Source organism: Mastigoproctus giganteus, chromosome 1 (genome assembly GCF_048544385.1).
Source record: "Mastigoproctus giganteus isolate SK-2022 chromosome 1, ASM4854438v1, whole genome shotgun sequence".
Classification (NCBI taxonomy): Eukaryota; Metazoa; Arthropoda; class Arachnida; order Uropygi; family Thelyphonidae; genus Mastigoproctus; species Mastigoproctus giganteus.
This window is the reverse complement of record NC_143575.1, coordinates 158,703,469-158,722,076: the sequence shown is the minus strand read 5'-3', so window position 1 is coordinate 158,722,076 and position 18,608 is coordinate 158,703,469. Positions and strand designations below refer to the sequence as shown.

The 18,608-nt window shown below is 37.8% G+C and overlaps 1 protein-coding gene across 2 annotated transcripts in view; it reads left to right on the top strand.

Annotated features, from left to right (window-relative positions):
• Nucleotides 1-18,608, top strand: part of LOC150091211 (hemocytin-like) — a 1,750,539-nt gene that overhangs the window by 606,420 nt on the left and 1,125,511 nt on the right. For both annotated transcript variants that reach the window (XM_090374755.1, XM_090374750.1), the window contains one exon: nt 11,992-12,368. In XM_090374755.1, the coding sequence (XP_090230881.1) occupies nt 11,992-12,368 (377 nt within the window). The remainder of the gene's footprint in view (nt 1-11,991; nt 12,369-18,608) is intronic.

The window sequence follows — 18,608 nt, the reverse complement described above, 5'->3', positions numbered from 1 at the left end:
GCCAATGTGATCCCAATTCACAAAGGAAGATCAAAGGGAGACACAGGTAATTAACAGACCTATTAGTTTAACTTCTGTTCCAGGGAAATTAATGCAGGCACTAGTGAAAGAAACTTTGCAGGATCATCTAGACAAGACTTCAGTTATAGCTCGGATGCAGCATGGGTTTGTTAAGGGGAAATCTTGTCTGACCAGTTTGATTGGATACTATGATGCAGTCACAAAGGAGCTGGATGCAAAAATAACTTTGATATCATATATTTGGATCTTAGAAAGGCCTTTGATACTGTTCCACATGGATTACTGCTGCACAAATTGGAGCAGTGTGGCATTGGAGGCAAATGGCTGCAATGGATAAAGGGATGGTTGAGTGGGAAAAGACAGAGAGTAGTAATCAATGGACTCTGCTCTTCGTGGACTAATGTTATTAGTGGAGTCCCTCAGGGTTCAGTGTTGGGTCCATTGTTGTTTTCTGTATTTATAAATGATATTGATGATGGTATATCAGGCTTAATGTTCAAATTTGCAGACAATACGAAGGTTGGCAGGGTTGTTAATGACCTAATGACAGTATGCTGCTGCAACAGGATATAGAAAAGTTGAGCAGATGGGCTGAGTGGTGGCAAATGAAGTTTAACATTGACAAATATAAATTAGATAGTATGAATCAGAGCTGTAATACTCAATATGTTCTACGTCGATAATAATTTTAGTAAATTAATAAGAGGAGTTTACTTCAATATAGTACGTAGAACACTTCCGTATGATACCCTCCAGAAATTAAAACGAAAAAATTAACAACTTACCGGCACATTAAAGTAAAATATAAATAATTAAATAATCAATTTAACACAATTCAAAATCAATTTAAAACAATTAAAATTCAAATTAACGCAATTAAAAGAATCTAACGAAAATATTCAAAACGATTTTCCTTCCTGAAGCTGACAATGCTTTTCGACCAACTGTCGTGATCACAGGAATGAAAATTACCGAATCAGGCTAAACCTGCAACTTAAATAGTGATTATATGTCTTCGCGCATGCGCGTAAAGGTCCACGCATCGGAGATCAAATATGGCCGCCGAACATTAACAAAATTCTCGTGTAATTTAATTTCAACGGTTTCTTCAATTAATAGTCGCGTATAATTACGTTGTACGTTAAGTACGTTGAACGTTGCCTCCTTGGCAAGGGATGCAAAGAAAAACAGCAAAGAGTTCTTTACTTATGTAAAATCTAGGAGGAAGGGGATGAATCAGATTGGTCCACTTGATATTGATGGGTCAACTGTTGATGATCCTGCTCAGGTAGCTAACAAACTAAATGAATATTTTGCATCGACATTCACACATGAGGAGTTATTCAGCAAGGGGAATGCCAGAGGTGTATTCAATTCTAGCAGTAAGCTACAGAATCTTGAAATAACTGGGAGTAAAGTGGAGGAGAAACTGTTGAAGATAAACACAAGAAAGGCACCTGGGGTGGATGGGATCTATCCAGTTATATTAAAGGAGGCAGCAAAGGAAGTAAGCAAACCCTTAGCCATAATTATGAGAGCTTCCTTGGACTCAGGGGAGGTACCCATAGACTGGAAATGTGCAAATGTGACCCCAATTCACAAAGGAGGATCAAAGGCTGACACAAGTAATTATAGACCTGTGAGCTTAACTTCTGTTCCTGGAAAATTAATGGAGGCACTGGTTAAAGAAGCACTGCAGGATAATTTAGACAAGACTTCAGTTATAGCTCAGACACAGCATGGTTTTGTTAAGGGGAAGTCTTGCCTGACCAACTTGATTGGATACTATGATGCAGTCACAAAAGAACTGGATGCAGGGAATAACTTTGATATTATATACTTGGATCTTAGAAAGGATTTTGATACTGTTGCACATGGAAGACTGCTACACAAATTTGAGCAGTGTGACATTGGAGGCAAATTGCTGCTATGGATAAAGGGGTGGTTGAGGGGGAGAAGACAGAGAGTGGTAATCAATGGACACTGCTCATTGTGGACTAATGTTATTAGTGGAGTCCCTCAGGGCTCAGTGTTGGGTCCATTATTGTTTTCTGTATTTATAAATGATATTGATGATGGTATATCAAGCTTAATGTCCAAGTTTGCAGACGATACAAAGGTTGGCAGGGTTGTCAAGGACACTACTGACACTATGCTGCTGCAACAGGATCTGGAAAGGTTGAGCAGATTGGCTGAGAGGTGGCAAATGAAGTTTAACATTGACAAATGTAAAGTACTACACATGGGAAACAGCAACCCCAGAGCAAAGTATCAACTCTGTGGTACTACACTGACAGTGGTAGAGAATGAAAGGGACTTGGGGGTGGTTGTGCAAGCAGATATGAAGTTCTCTGAGCAGTGCAGATGGGCTGCAAGAGTAACTCATGGAGTATTGTCAATGATATACAGGAATTTTTCCAGCAGGGATAAGGAGGTGATTATTCGATTGTATAAGGCAATGGTCAGGCCACACCTAGAGTACTGTATACAGGTCTGGAGGCCTCATTTCAAGAAGGATGTAGAGCTGCTGGAACGAGTACAGAGAAGGGCAACAAGATTAGTGAATGGAACAAAGGGGTGCTCTTACGAAGAAAGGCTTAAGTTTTGCAAATTACAGTGTCTGGAGACTAGGCACCAGCGAGGTGATCTGATAGAGGTGTATAAAGCCTTGAATGGTTTAAGCATGCTCAATGCTGATGGGATTCTTCCTCTAGCTCAGAATAATCACCTGAGAAGGCATAAATTCAAATTGAGGAAAGACATTTGTAGGATAGATGTGCTGAAGTTTGCCTTTAGCCAGCGGGTAGTTGATTGGTGGAACAGACTTTCATCTGTTGTTGTGGAAGTTGATAGACTAAATAAATTAAGGCCGAGCTGGACAAGTATTTGGTTCGAATGGATGGTTGAAAAATGAAATCGGAGCATTTTTATTTAATTTTTTTTTTTTTGGCTGATGCTGCATTAGCTTGCTAATGCTAATGCAACTTATGAATAAGTTGCATAATGCTAATGCTAAGTACTATGAATTTTTCTTGAACGTATGTGAACACAGTCACAGGACCATTGACTTGCACAGCTTCACGAAATTTTTCATGAGCCCCTGTTTGATGTGGAGTACTGCAAGCAAAATTTATTTGGATCTGCCAGAGGTTCAAATGCTGCATTCTTCATTACAGGTGTTAATGATTTTCGTTGAGGCCAACTCCTCTTCTTGTAGTGCATATCTTTGTCACGACTATCCCACTCGCAGAGAAAGCAACAGTAATGTAACCCTTTTGAAGTCCTAATAAAATGGCGATTACCTTAAAATCACCAGATAACTGCCACTCATACTTCCAATAGTGTACACCTAAGAGGATTTCTTCACTTTTTCTTCCGTTTCTTGTCTTTTTTGTGGACGATATGTGCAACAGGTATTGAAGGCAGCATATTTCAATTGTGTAATAACACAGCCTTAAGTCTAACCTTAGAAGCATCTATAAATAAGCAACATTCTTCAGGTATGTGTATCATGTTAATTGCTGCCATTAGACCATCAATGTACTTACAAATAGTTAGTTCACTTTTTGTTTGATAGAATTTATCATAATCTTTATTTTGAGAACGAAATATTTTCACTTTCACAGAATGATCTAGAAAATTCCATTCTTGTTTCCTTGAACCCAAAAGCTCTGCCGTATTCTTCGGCAGTTTGAGATCCCTGATGGGGACATTAAGCTCACTTTCTGTGATCTTGTGTGGTTCGGAAGGATAAAGGTTTGGACAAAATGGTGGATCCCGTCACGTAGACTGCAGCTGTACTTCTTTGTGTATATCAAGGTGATGTTCATCAGTGTACATGAAACCGTTGGGTGGTTCAGGAATAGGTAGTACTTCAGGCATGGGACAAATTGCAGATGGTATATTTGGGTGCATCACTGTTCACTTTTTGTTCATTGACATCCCTTTTTTTTTAATAGGAGGCACTATACAGATATAACAGTCTGTGAAGTGATTTGTTGGCTCCCTCCTTATCATGGGCACTTCTAAAGGCATAAAATGTCCTTTCGATTCACACATTGAGTTTTGATTAACAGGTAGTACAGTAATTAATTAATCTTATATTAATTTATTATATTAGTTATATTAATTATTAATATAAGATTAATAAGATTATTAATCTTATATTAATATTAAAGGCATATTAATCTTACACGACACAAATACTGTGCAAAAAGAAGGAATCTTACAGAGAACGACCCTTAACTAAGAATAAATTACCCAGTATCTAGATGTATTTGAGAATTACTGCAACAGAGTTGAAGGCACACTCGAGGTGACAACAACTTATCATGTGATACAGAGTGATGCGACAGTTTCTGATCACGTGATAAGAGTGTGTGGTACTGAAACTGTGGTGTTGCCATGCATTTTGTCAAGAGCCATAGTTGATAATGTAGAGTAACTCGCTATTATGAAACCCCAACTGCAATTAGAAAACAAGAGCCATTCGACAAATTTTAATGTGATTTCGTGTTCAGCAGTATGAAATTAGTCAAGGGGTCTATTCATTTTCACTTTTTGTTTATGCGTTGACCAGTGTAACCAGAGTTTCATCAGTTCATATGACATCCACTCCCTCTTATTGCTTCTCTAGTGTACTAGTATAGAAAACAGTCATCCGATAAATCCACGAAAGTGTGAGTGACTATCTCATAAGTTCCAGTAAATAGCTGGAAAGTTAAAATCCCCCATTATAAGACATTCTGATTTTCTGGCCCACTATATTTCTTTGTTCAGCTGTTTGTTGTACTGCTCAGAATCGTTAGGCCTATAACACACTCCTATTCTCCTTTTGGCTTTTCTAGTGCTTATGTCACACCAGACTCAACATTGCACTGGCCACCCATGTCAACTGAATGCACTGCCTTAGATTTTGTGTGCTTCTTAACTAAGATTATAACACTCCCATTCCTATCCTGTGTGTCATATCTGTATATACCTAGGTTTGGCAGCAGTTGAAAAGGCCCATGGCTAAGATAGCATGGTATTAAAGACTGGGCAATCTCAGAATGGAATCGGTGTAATCACTAGTCTTCCTACTGCCAGTGGATACAATAAAAGGCTGGAAACAGGTCCGCCTACATGTGTCAAGGACAGGCATTGGGTGGCAGTTGTCCAGGTGATAGCTGCTCTCTAGTGGCAAAGAGATCTGACACTCACAACACATACTACAAAACATTCATTAACACTGCATATACATGATTCCAGAGGCCTTTTTAATGAACTGCATGTACATCCTTTAACCACAGTAAGGCCTGTTTTACAGAGTTTCTGTATTTAATCATAGTGACACTAGGTGGAGATGGGTGGAGATAAATTGTACTCCTCATATTGAATTTCTGCATCCCCTATATCTGAGTGACACCACACCTCTGAAATCCCAACAATGTCTGCATTTAATGGCTTGAGTAGTACTTCAAATTCATCAAGTTTATTTACTGTATTCCTACCATTGGTGTTCATGCAAGTGGACATGCACCTATTCTTACTATTAGTTATCCTAACACAGCCCATGTACAAGGAGTGATCATGTAATTCGTGGATTGGTGCAAGATTTTATGTTTACCACATGGACTTTCCATAACAACCGCTAGAGGTGCTCTCCCTGTTTGCTACCTAGCAGCCTCTGTTTGTGCATGCCAATACTTATTGAGCTAGTGTTACGGGAAGAGAGTTTTTTTTAGGCACATGTCACTGATCATTGTTTTGAAGCAAGTATCATGTCGGACATACAGATTGAACAGTGATATGTGATTCATTATTGTGTCAGATGGGGCTTAATGCATTGGAAACAGTTAAAGAGAGGAATGAAACATGTGGTAATGAGCATCTTGGTAGGATGGCCTTATTTAAATGGCACAACCATTCAGTGAAAGCTGTGAGTCTGTTGCAGATGATCCAAGAGCTGATCATGCTTCTTCCTCAACAACTCCTGAGCAAATCAGAAAAGCCCAGGAAACCTTGGATGAAGACAGGCAAATTATACTTCATGAATTAGCTGTTATATTGCCCACTTCATAAGGTAGTGCTCACAGTATTGTGAAAGATCACCCGAGAATGTTGCCAATCTGTGCTCACTGGCTTCCACACATTTTGACTACAGAATAAAAACAGCAAAGGGTAGATTTGTGCAAAGAAGTAGTAGTAATAGTGGCATGTGATGCAAGAAAAACAAGTGTATGAGCTTATGTAGCACCAGCCAAAAGAAAAAAAATACATGACCATTCCCTCTAAATGTTTGTCCAGTTCCTCCTTAAATTTATTTAACCTATCAACTTCCACAACGACAGATGGAAGTTTGTTCCAGCAATTAACCACCCACTGGCTAAAGGCAAATTTCCGCATATATATATATTCTACATCTGTCTTTCCTCAATTTTAATTTATGCTCCCTTAGATTCGTAATCTGAACAAGTGGAAGAATTCCATCAGAAATCAGCGTGCTCAACCCATTCAAGGCCTTATACACCTCAATCAGATCACCTCACAGGCGCCTAGTCTCAGCTGCTGCAATTTGCAGAACTTAAGTCCCTTATACAGAGGGACAACACCTCCTTTTCCCTGCTAGCAAAATTCCTGTATATCATTGACAATTATTGATCATTTTGAAACACAGAGCTAAAACTTCTTAAATTGAATAGTGACTTGTGATGAAACCTGGATTTTCCCCTATGATCCAGAGACAAAAACAACAGTCAAGTGAGTGGAATGATTCTGATTGACAAAGACCTAAGAAATTTTGAGCTTCTCGTTCGGCTGACAAACAAATGGTTCTTGTGTTTTTTGTCATAAAAGCATTCTTGTTGCACATTTTTCCTCATGAAACAACTATGAATAAGAAATACATTGAGATCCACAGAGTCAAACTTTGTGAATCTCAATGTGCTCTTCATGAGAAACATCAAGAACTTTCCAGTGTGAAGTGGTTTCTCAATCAAGACAATACCGGGCCCCATACGACTAATATTGTGCAGCCAGTGATCACTGCTACAGGTGCCAAGGTTCTTTCCTCCCCCTTATTCAGCAGACTTAGCCCCATGTAGTTTATTCCCGATTCCATATCTGAAGGAAGCTCCGAAAGGCAAGCATTTCAAGTTCGACAATGATGCTCACAGAGCTACGATGGAAGCACTTCACAGTCTTCCGAAAAATGGCTTGCAGGAAGGTTTTAATTTGAGGGTACAATGGTGATTAAACTGTATAAAGTTGCAGGGAGAGTATTTCAAGAAGGAGAAATTCACAGAAGATTCAGATGATGATAATTAAGATAAGATCTTGCACCAGTCCACGAAATGATCACCCCTCATATTTAATTGTTTCATGATGATCCCAGCAGTCCTTGAAATCCCCATTATACTGTACGCGTTCACCTTTACAAATACAATGAAAATATGTTTTTATCTGAATTAAATTCATGAAGGCCAGAGAAAATGGTAATTATTAAGGTTTGGACATTTTGTTTGTATATGGTTAGTTTGAAAATATTAAGGAGTAAAAATAGGGAGGTTATAAATGTGTGAATAAAAATAGCAGTTAAATGGAGACCAGAAGTAACAAGTACTGCAGTACAAAGAGCGTGAACTGAGAGTAAACAAGACTGTAGCCATACTAGGGAAGGAGTGGTCATTTGCAAAGGGGCAAAAAAGGGTTACTAAGAGCAGATAGATTTGGACTCAGTTATGAAGCACCTTTGATCTAAATTGCAAAGCTTGACGAAGAGAGCAAGTGATGGGACAGTCTGGTGTTCGCATCAAGAAAACAGAGCCATTGTGGCAATTTTAAAGTTAAGTTGGCAACATTTTGGCATGGAAAGTTGTAAACTTGAAAATAGATACCTATTTTCGTCATAGATAGATGTATCTGTTTTTGACATAGACTTGTACTGCCTAGATGAAAGGGTGCAAAATAATCAGGAAAACAAAAAAATTACAAGAGAGCGGTTTGGTTTGTTCAGAAGGGAGAGAGTTATGGTAAGTTTTTTTTTTGGAGAGTTCCAAACTTCTGAGGGGGAAAAAGGGGGGGGGGTTGGATGAGAATTTGTGAGTAGTGAGTTGTGGGTTCGAGTTGTTAGAGTTGTGGGTGTTACAGTTTAGAGAGAGAGTGAGTGAAGTGAGATGAAGAAGAAAAAAGAAAGGAGAGGTAGTAAGGCAGAGAGGAGATGAGGACATGGAGAGTTTTTTAGAGTTGGAGTCAAGTGGTTAGAGGTGGGGGAGGGGAGTGAAAGTTTTAGAATTCGAGTTTAGAAATTAGGAAGCGAGGTGAAGAAAAGGAAATTATAAAAAAAAAAAAAGATGCAGAGAGGAGGTGAGGAATGTAAAGTTTTTCGAGTTAAGAGTTTTAGAGTTGGAGTTCGAAAACAGAGAGAAGTGTGAGATCTGAGATGAAAATGAAGAAGAGAAACAAAAATGAAACTAGTGGGGGCAAGGATGTGTGGATTGAAGGTGGGGGTTTTTTTTTTGGAGTGGGGAACATGTTCTAAAGTTAAAGTGGACTGTGTCTAGCTCCAGCCCATCAGAATGAGCCAGGTATGCAGGTATGTGGGAGAGGGAGAGAGAGAGAGAGAGAGAGAGAGAGAGAGAGAGAGAGAGAGAGAGAGAGAGAGAGAGAGAGCCCAGTAGTGAGCCAGGTATGCAGATATGTGAGTCGAGAAATCTATGTGAGAATGAGTGCCCAGTCCACAAGTCCCCAAAGAAGAGATAGACCAGAAAGATTTTAAATGGATGTGAGAAGCCTGTTTGCCACGGAGGAAACCATAGTGCCATAGAATTGAAGTAGCAGCCCATTTTGGAACATAAGTGTGATCCAGTTTTTATTGAATCTTGAACTCATAGATTCACAAGCTAAACTCTATGAGAAATTGTTTTACATTACCAAAGAGATTTCCTTCGAAAGAAGGAAATCTCTTTGGTAATGTAAAATTAAGTTGGGTTAGATTATAGATAAAGTTATTGACGTGAAATGAGGTAAGGATACTAAAGAGGTAAAGAAGAAGAAAAAATATAAGGGAATTAATAATAGAATAAATCATAGGCATAGTAGGAAGAGAATGTAGTAACCTATATTGTTCAAAATAATGATAATCTAACAGATAAGATTCTAGGTAATGTGTTAATGTGTAAAAGGAAAAAAAATTATTTTATTGAGAAACCTTTAGAGCAGCGTTTCCCAAACTTTTTTAGTCACAGAACACTTTTCATTTCACAACATATTCACAGAACACTTTTTATCTCACAACATATTCACCGAACACTTATGAAACACAAGTTTAGCGGGAGCCAAAGAACTGTTGCTAATATTTTATTACATATGGCGCACTGTGCATCAGGAGCATCTTTATTTCCAACACATGTAAAGCCGAAAATCAAATAACTGTCATTATTTTTTCGTTTGGTCTTTTATTAGTTGGTTCCTGTTTTTTTCAATTAGAATTTTTAGGGAACAAAAGGCTGCGATTGATCATTATCCTCACTTTGAAGTGCGACAATAGTGTTCGTTTTCATCGACCACAGTTCCACTACTAGAAGTACTTTGCTTCTTGTTTTAAAGTTCCTTTTTTCAACCACAAATCCACGGTCACATATTTTAATAATAATATTTTGAAATACTAATAATTATCAAAAAAACAATTCATACAAAGAAGTGAGTTTAGTTATCATATTGATTCGCTTCCTCCTCTCCTTCAACCTGTGTACTCCAGGCTGAATCGCATACGAGATGACCACATTGTTACTTTTTTGTAGATGTCATTACCTCTACACATACTTCTCTATGCAAAGCCCATGCCAGCACCTCCATAGCCAGATGGGAAGGAGCAGCAGTGCGTAGCACATGCTTCTTGATTAGACTGGGGTTCGAGCCCGTCACCACCAAATACGGAGCATGCGGAAAGGTCAGGGAATGACCACCGCATATCCCGGAGCAATATGGCCTTAGTTGCTAATGCTCCTAAAATCCAAATAACAAACAAATAAACAGCAAAGCCCATGAAAATAAACTGTTCCATGGTCTATTTGATTATTAGTCTATGCCAGTATATTAATAACCAAAAAAATTATGTTAAATATTATAATGATACAAAAGTGGTGTACACTACAAATATGTAAAATTTATTATTTTTTTAAAATTATTAATTACGAGTTTTCGCAGAACACAGTTTGAGAAATACTGCTTCAGTGAAAAGAATAACCCTAACTTGTATAAGGGAAGTAACAAAGATGCCTGTGGGTGAGGTTGTAGTAAGCACTGCTGATGTAGGGCGAAAATAGCAATTGATTTGATAGATGATTGGATAGATAGGTGAATTGAAAGACATTGGTGATTTGTAGTAAGTAAGAGTCAACTGATATAAAGTGATATGTGTAAACCAGTAAAGGAAGAGAAACACCTTTTCATGAGCAATAGTTGGAATTTATAAATTGTGTGTGAGAGATTAACAATAAGGAAAGAGGTAAGGAAGGAAGAGTTTTGTTAACCAACATAAATTATGTATACATATGAAGAAAAGTTAAGAATAGATGATGATGTGTGTGAGATCGTGAATTTTCTTGTATCATAGTTCCTATATATGTAAATTTTAAATTTCGAATTTGTATGTATATATGTAAATTTTGTTTATGTAAGGCTCATTAAAAATTTGTTATTTATGTAAATTTTGTGTCATTTTTAATGCTCTGCCAACTAACCACTTTACACACCCTAGAATTTGGAATTTCTGAAAATGCAGTCAGAGTTGCAGTTTATGTCTGCCGATGACTTCAGTAGGGTGGAAATCAATAACATTTCTCTTAAAGAAAAAAAATTAATAAGTAAATAAATATACGTGTCTGAATGACCAAAAATTGGCATAGCCTTGGGATGAGATCACATATTGGCATATATATATATATATATTAATTAAATAAAATAAAAAAAAATATAATGGGCAACCACAATACCTTGCTTTCAAGACTGCTGCTCATTCCATTAGAAGTAGTGCAAGAATGACTTTCGCGACTAATATATTAGCAATAGATGTATCCCCCCCCCCCCCAAGCTACTGATTTTCCTACACATGCAACCTGCCTTGATAGCATCAGCAAATATTCTTGCACCCTTTCTATTTAAGTATAACCCATCCTTATAGAAGCAGTCTCTTCTGTTAACAAGCGCAGACCATACTGTGAAAAATTCTACACCATGATCCTTGCACAATCTCTCCAGTGCCTAATTGATTGACAAGGCTCTCATCATATACTCCTTCCTATTGTGTCTGTGCAGAATTGCAGACACTTTCAGATTTAACCCTACCTCACAACTTTTCTTCAACCTTAAGTAAGTCTGCAGATCTCCTACTTTTAATGTTATTAGTGCCAATGTGTACAACAACAATATCATCTTTTGTGCCCTTAAAAGATGATATCTACTCTACAGTGTCATTGACTTTTGCCCTTGGCAAATATACTCTGTCCTGTTCCACCTATCTTTTTTTGCACAATATATTTCCCACTTCCCTGACAATAGAATCATTGACAACAGCTAGCTTCTGTGGAACCAGCACATTTTGGACTTGGGGGGTTGTCGCTGTGTTGCCTGATGATCAAGTGCAAGCTCTTGCACTGATGCTGGCACGTGAGAGCTTGTGTGCTCCCCCCATTTAATTTCTTTGATGGTATCCACCGTTTTCTTCAAATTTAGTATCTGTGTGAGTGAATTAATAGAATTTCAATATCTTAAATTTATGGATTTGTTATATTTTATCTTTCCTCTCACTCATCCAAGTAATACATAGTATTATTTAGATGTGTGGGAGAAAAAATAAATAGGTGTTGGTGTGGTTTAATGAATTGATTTTTGATGAACTAATTGCACATTTTTGCTATCTAGGAAATAATAATAAATGGTGATAATGAAATATAAACCTTTTTAAAGTTAAGTGTTTCTATTATATAGTCATTGTTTGCGGGGTGCTGTTCATTGCACAGGACAACCATGTATCACAACTACTTCTCCTCATACTACAAGTACAGTGAGCCAGGTTTTATCTGAATGTAGTCAAACAGGATGGACACCTTGGATAAATACGCCATCTGTGTCAGGTGGCGATTATGAACTACTTTTAGATCCTCGTCTAAGGAAACATTACAGCAAATTTTGCAACTTTTCTAACATGACAGCCATCGAATGTCGAGTTGCATGGTCTAAAATATCCTATAAACTTTCAGGACAGAATGTGCTCTGTAGTCTTCCAAAAGGCCTAGTCTGTAATGATGAAGAACAGCCATCAGGAATTTGTGATGACTTTGAAATCCGCATATACTGTGACTGTGGTAAGATAATAGATTATTATTAACAAAGTATTTTTCTTTCTCACATTTATTAATAAAATAAGTATTTCATTAATTTTAAGCTTATATCTTTTCCATTATTCTCCTTGTTTCTTTGTAAATATAAAGAATAAAAAACAGTAAATCTAGCAAAACTGTGTTAAAATAAAATATTAAGCCAATATATATGATGATAAAATCATTAATGCATTGTTTTTTTGTTATACACCCTTCTGGCACTCTTAATATGATTAAATAAAAGAAAACCTTTTTCTTTCTTTCTTTCTCTCTTTTTTTTTTTTTTTTTTTTTTTTTTTTTTTGGCTGATGCAGAATAGATTCACTTCCTTGCATCATTTGGATTAATTAATATTAATTCAGGAAAAATAATGCTTGGCAACAAATGTAGATTATTCCTCTCCAGTTATGGTAACAGTAACTGGAGACGAATAATCTACAGTTACTGTAATAGTTTTTGAGTACCATATTAATTTCTTCCCCAGATAAATATGAAATAATCCACAATTTGTATCCATCTTGGAGAGATATTTCAACATAAACCTGGGAGCACTCTTTTTGACAAACAATACTATTATCACTTTATATCAAAATTTACAAATTTATCGTAATATAACTTATAATAACACAATCAGGGTTTACCATCATAAAGGTAGAAATTAACCTCTGCAATACAGCAAAATCGGCAGCCAGGCTAGATTTTCATCTGATTTGATAGAAAACTTATCATTCACAGTTATTGATTAAATATTTTTAATTTTGCTGGTGTAGCTCTAATATTAGAATTAGTATTAGTAATGGCTATATGGTGAAAGTAAGCCTAAGGTTTATGCTGCACCACCCAAAGAAAAAAAAAAAAAAGAGGAAAATAATAAAATAATAAAATAAAATAAAATAAATACTTAATAAATAATAAAAGGAAAGGAAAGGAAATAGAAATCTATGCATTTCCATCCTCCTGTAGGTAACTATCCAGCTAACCTTTGAATTTCCCCATGCTGTCAGTCTTAACCATCTATGTAGGTAACTTATTCCAGTAATTTATAATTCGCTGGCTAAAATAAAACTTCCTGTAATACAGTCTAAACATCTTTCCTGTAACTTGAATTTATGGCCCCTAGTTCTAGAATCACATATAACCATGAAAATTTCATCCTCATTCATTTTACTTTTGCCTTTCAGAGCCTTAAACACCTCAGTCAAACCTCCTCTAAGGTGCCTAGTTTTCAAAATGTGCAACCCACATATTTGCTATTTTTCTGACCATCTCTGAAGTCTATCTAGGTCACTCTGAAGAATCTCTGCTTTTTTGGTGATCATTACATCATCTACAAATTTAGACATCACACCCTCTGTCTGTTCATTGATGTCATTTATGAAAATCAAAAACAGCAGTGGTCCCAATACTGATCCTTGGGGAACCCCACTTCTTACATTAACCCAATCTGACTAATAACCATATATCACAACTCTCTGCCTCCTGTCCTGAAGCCATCTTGCTCTCTATCTAAGGATTTTCCCTGTGATTCCAACCTGTTCCAGCTTATAAAGTAACCGCTCATGTGGGACTGAATCAAATGCTTTGCTGAAATCTAAATAAACAATGTCGAATTATTCCCAAAATCCAGCTCTTTAGTGACCCCGTCAAAATAGCTAACCAGATTTGTTAAGCATGATTTTCCCTTTAGAAAACCGTGCTGTGTATCCTTCAGAATTCCATTTCTATCCAAATGAGCCTGAATTCCACCCTTGATCATTGCCTCAATGAAATTTCCCACTAAGCTCTTAGAACTTCCTTCTTGTATTGGAGAACAGAATCTCTCCCAAGTCAGTGATGTTCTCATAATTAGCCTTAATGGTACAAAGCACTCACTGCATTAAAATTATAGGGCATATGCCATCAGCCTCATGAGCCTTACTCACCTGTAGGGTTGAAAGTTTACCTCATGACTTATAAAATCATCTTTTATGGAATAATAATTAATATTAGTATTAGCCATGGGCAAGGAAGCCCTAGGCTTTTTTGTGGAAACAACTAAAAAAAATATAATTCATTCATTAAAAAATAATAATAATAAATAATTAATTTAAAATAAAAATAACAATAAATAAATAATGAAATCAAATATAATAAACTAGCTTTTGACTTACTCCTCACATAGGTGTCGATCAAGCTTGGCTTTGAATATTCCTGAGCTGTCAGCCAGCATCCATAGAGGTAGCTTATTCCAGTAATTAACAAGTCACTGGCTAAAAGAAAACTTCCTGCAATCTTATAACCTCTTCCCCTGTAATTTGAATTTTTTTTACCTCTACTTCTGGAATTATTTATAACAGTGATAATTTCACCCTCATTTATTTTACTTTCACCTCTCAGAGACTTATACACCTCAATCAAGTCTCTTCGAAGTTGTTTAGTTTCCAAGCTCTGTGATGATGCATATACAGTGCAACCTCAATATAATGTGGGTGTCGGCAACAACTTTAATACTTGTGTTATTAGCAGCACTTATTGTAGCCAAAAAAGATTTTTACCATTTTTTCCAGGCTCCTCCATAGCCAGGTGGGAAGGATCAAAAGTGCGTAGCACACGCTTCTTGATTAGGCCGGGGTTCGAGCCCATCACCACCAAAAAGGATAGACAGGATAGAAAGGGGGGAGGGCTTATGCTATTAGTTAAGAAACACATAAAAAGCAAGGAAGTGAAGCCAGTCGACATCGCTGGACAGTGCAGTGTTGAGTCAGTTTGGTGTGACATAAGCATTGGGAGATCAAAATTGAGAGTAGGAGTGTGCTATAGGCCTAATGACTCTGATGAGTATAATAAGAAACTGTACAGGGAAATAGAGTGGGCCAGTAAATCAGAGAGTCTTATAATGGGAGATTTTAATTTCCCAGATATTGACTGAATTTGGGGGCTGGTCACTCACAGCACTAGCAGGGCTTTTGTGGATTTATTGGATGATTGTTTTCTACATCAGCATGTTCAGGAGGCAACTAGAGGGAGTAATACTCTTGATTTGATTATCGGCAGTGATTCTTCATGCATTAAGAATCTGCAGATAAATGAACCACTAGGTGGCAGTGATCACAGTGTGCTGAAGTGGGATTTACTCAAAGAGGTAACTACCATTAGGGGTAAAGGGAAGGGTTATTGCTTCCGTAAAGGCGACTACGATGGACTGAGACAGTATTTAAATTCTATACAGTGGGACCAACTGACGATGTTACCAACAGCAAATTCAAAATGGGAAGCATTCAAAGAATTAATCTTGGAAGCTACTAGGCTTTACATACCTTTTTTACATACTTTTACATACCTTAGGCCAAAATGGATGTCAGATGCACTAATGAGGCATATGACAGAGAAGAAAAATGCATGGGACACTTACAAATTAACACATGACACAGAAGCCTATGATAGATACAAGTTGATATGCAACCAAGTTACAAAGGAGGGTAGGCAGGCGAAGGCAGATTACGAGAAATCCTTGGCAAGGGATGCAAAGAAAAACAGCAAAGAGTTCTTTACTTATGTAAACTCTAGAAGGAAGGGGATGAATCAGATTGGTCCATTTGATATTGATGGGTCAACCGTTGATGACCCTGCTCAGGTAGCTAACAAACTAAATGAATATTTTGCATCGACATTCACACATGAGGAGTTATTCAGCGAGGGGAATGCCAGAGGTGTATTCAACTCTAGCAGTAAGCTACAGAATCTGAAATAACTGGGAGTAAAGTGGAGGAGAAACTGTTGAAGATAAACACAAGTAAGGCACCCCGGGGTGGATGGGATCTATCCAGTTATATTAAAGGAGGCAGCAAAGGAAGTAAGCAAACCCTTAGCCATAATTATGAGAGCTTCCTTGGACTCAGGGGAGGTACCCATGGACTGGAGATGTGCAAATGTGACCCCAATTCACAAAGGAGGATCAAAGGCTGACACAAGTAATTATAGACCTGTGAGCTTAACTTCTGTTCCAGGAAAATTAATGGAGGCACTGGTTAAAGAAGCACTGCAGGATCATTTAGACAAGACTTCAGTTATAGCTCAGACACAGCATGGTTTTGTTAAGGGGAAGTCTTGCCTGACCAATTTGATTGGATATTATGATGCAGTCACAAAAGAACTGGATGCAGGGAATAGCTTGATATTATATACTTGGATCTTAGAAAGGCTTTTGATACTGTTGCACATGGAAGACTGCTACACAAATTGGAGCAGTGTGACATTGGAGGCAAATTGCTGCTATGGATAAAGGGGTGGTTGAGGGGGAGAAGACAGAGAGTGGTAATCAATAGACACTGCTCATCGTGGACTAATGTTATTAGTGGAGTCCCTCGGGGCTCAGTGTTGGGTCCATTATTGTTTTCTGTATTTATAAATGATATTGATGATGGTATAGCAAGCTTAATGTCCAAGTTTGCAGACGATACAAAGGTTGGCAGGGTTGTCAAAGACACTACTGACACTATGCTGCTGCAACAGGATCTGGAAAGGTTGAGCAGATGGGCTGAGAGGTGGCAAATGAAGTTTAACATTGACAAATGTAAAGTACCACATGGGAAACAGCAACCCCAGAGCAACGTATCAACTCTGTGGTACTACACTGACAGTGGTAGAGAATGAAAGGGACTTGGGGGTGGTTGTGGAGGCAGATATGAAGTTCTCTGAGCAGTGCAGACAGGCTGCAAGAGTAGCTCATGGAGTATTGTCAATGATATACAGGAATTTTTCCAGCAGGGATAAGGAGGTGATTATTCCCTTGTATAAGGCAATGGTCAGGCCACACCTAGAGTACTGTATACAGGTCTGGAGGCCTTATTTCAAGAAGGATGTAGAGCTGCTGGAACAAGTACAGAGAAGGGCAACAAGATTAGTGAATGGAACAAAGCGGTGCTCTTACGAAGAAAGGCTTAAGTTTTGCAAATTACAGTGTCTGGAGACTAGGCACCAGCGAGGTGATCTGATAGAGGTGTATAAAGCCTTGAATGGTTTGAGCATGCTCAATGCTGATGGGATTCTTCCTCTAGCTCAGAATAATCACCTGAGAGGGCATAAATTCAAATTGAGGAAAGACAGATGTAGGATAGACGTGCGGAAATTTACTTTAGCCAGCGGGTGGTTGGTTGGTGGAACAGACTTCCATCCCTTGTAGTGGAGGTTGATAGCTTAAATAAGTTTAAGGCTCAGCTGGACAGGTATTTTGAACGAACAGAGGGGTGAAATGGAAGTGGGTTTTTTTTTTTTTTTTTTTTTTTTGCTGATGCTGCATAAGCTTGCTTTCTTGCATCAAATGCCTCTACTAATGCTAATGCTAATGCTAATGCTAAATACAGAGGATGCGGAAAGGTCAGGGAATGACCACCGCATATCCCGGAGCAATATGGCCTTAGTTGCTAATGCTCCTAAAAAAAAAAAAAACCCAACCCATTTTTTCCCCCCAGTTTGTTAACATAAATACACTTTACTTAGTTTATTTACTGTTTTATGAGCAGATATGGACTTACATTTTACACATCACTTCTGAAATAGTCATGTGATTTAGTGGAACTAATGATGCTTTTTTTTCAGTACATAATTCTTAATAGTGGTCAGATGCAATAAATGAAGATGTTTACTATCACTCTGATGTTCTAACCATGCTATCACCTCATCAATGTTTTCAAGGACTTTCTTAATTTCTTGTGCTTTTCCTTTGTACCAGTCATCCGCATTATCTTCTGAGTCATTCCCCATGTCACTAGCCTTGTGGCACCTCCGTAGCTAGGTGGGAAGGAGCAGCAGTACGTAGCACACGCTTCTTGATTAGAGGTTCGAGCCCGTCACCACCAAATATGGAGGATGCGGAAAGGTCAGGGAATGACCACCGCATATTCCCGGAGCAATATGGCCTTAGTTGCTAATGCTCCTAAAAAAAAAAAAAAAAAAACCAAAACCAATAACTAGCCTTGTTTGTTAATTTTCTTGCCTCTGGTCATAGAGCTGCAATTTCTTCCTCCCTCTAGTAATGTTCAACTGGGGCTTCTGCTTCCACTTCAATTCAAGCAACCAGGGCATTTGCTCCAGGCAAATCCAAGCAGCCATTGCTTCTCATTCTGAAAATGCTGCTAATTCAAGTCATTATTAGTGACCTTGTCTTTTTCAATACATTTTTTACCAGCAGTTTCAATTGCTGTTGAGCTTATTTTCTCCCACACTACTACATTGCATACTCTTATT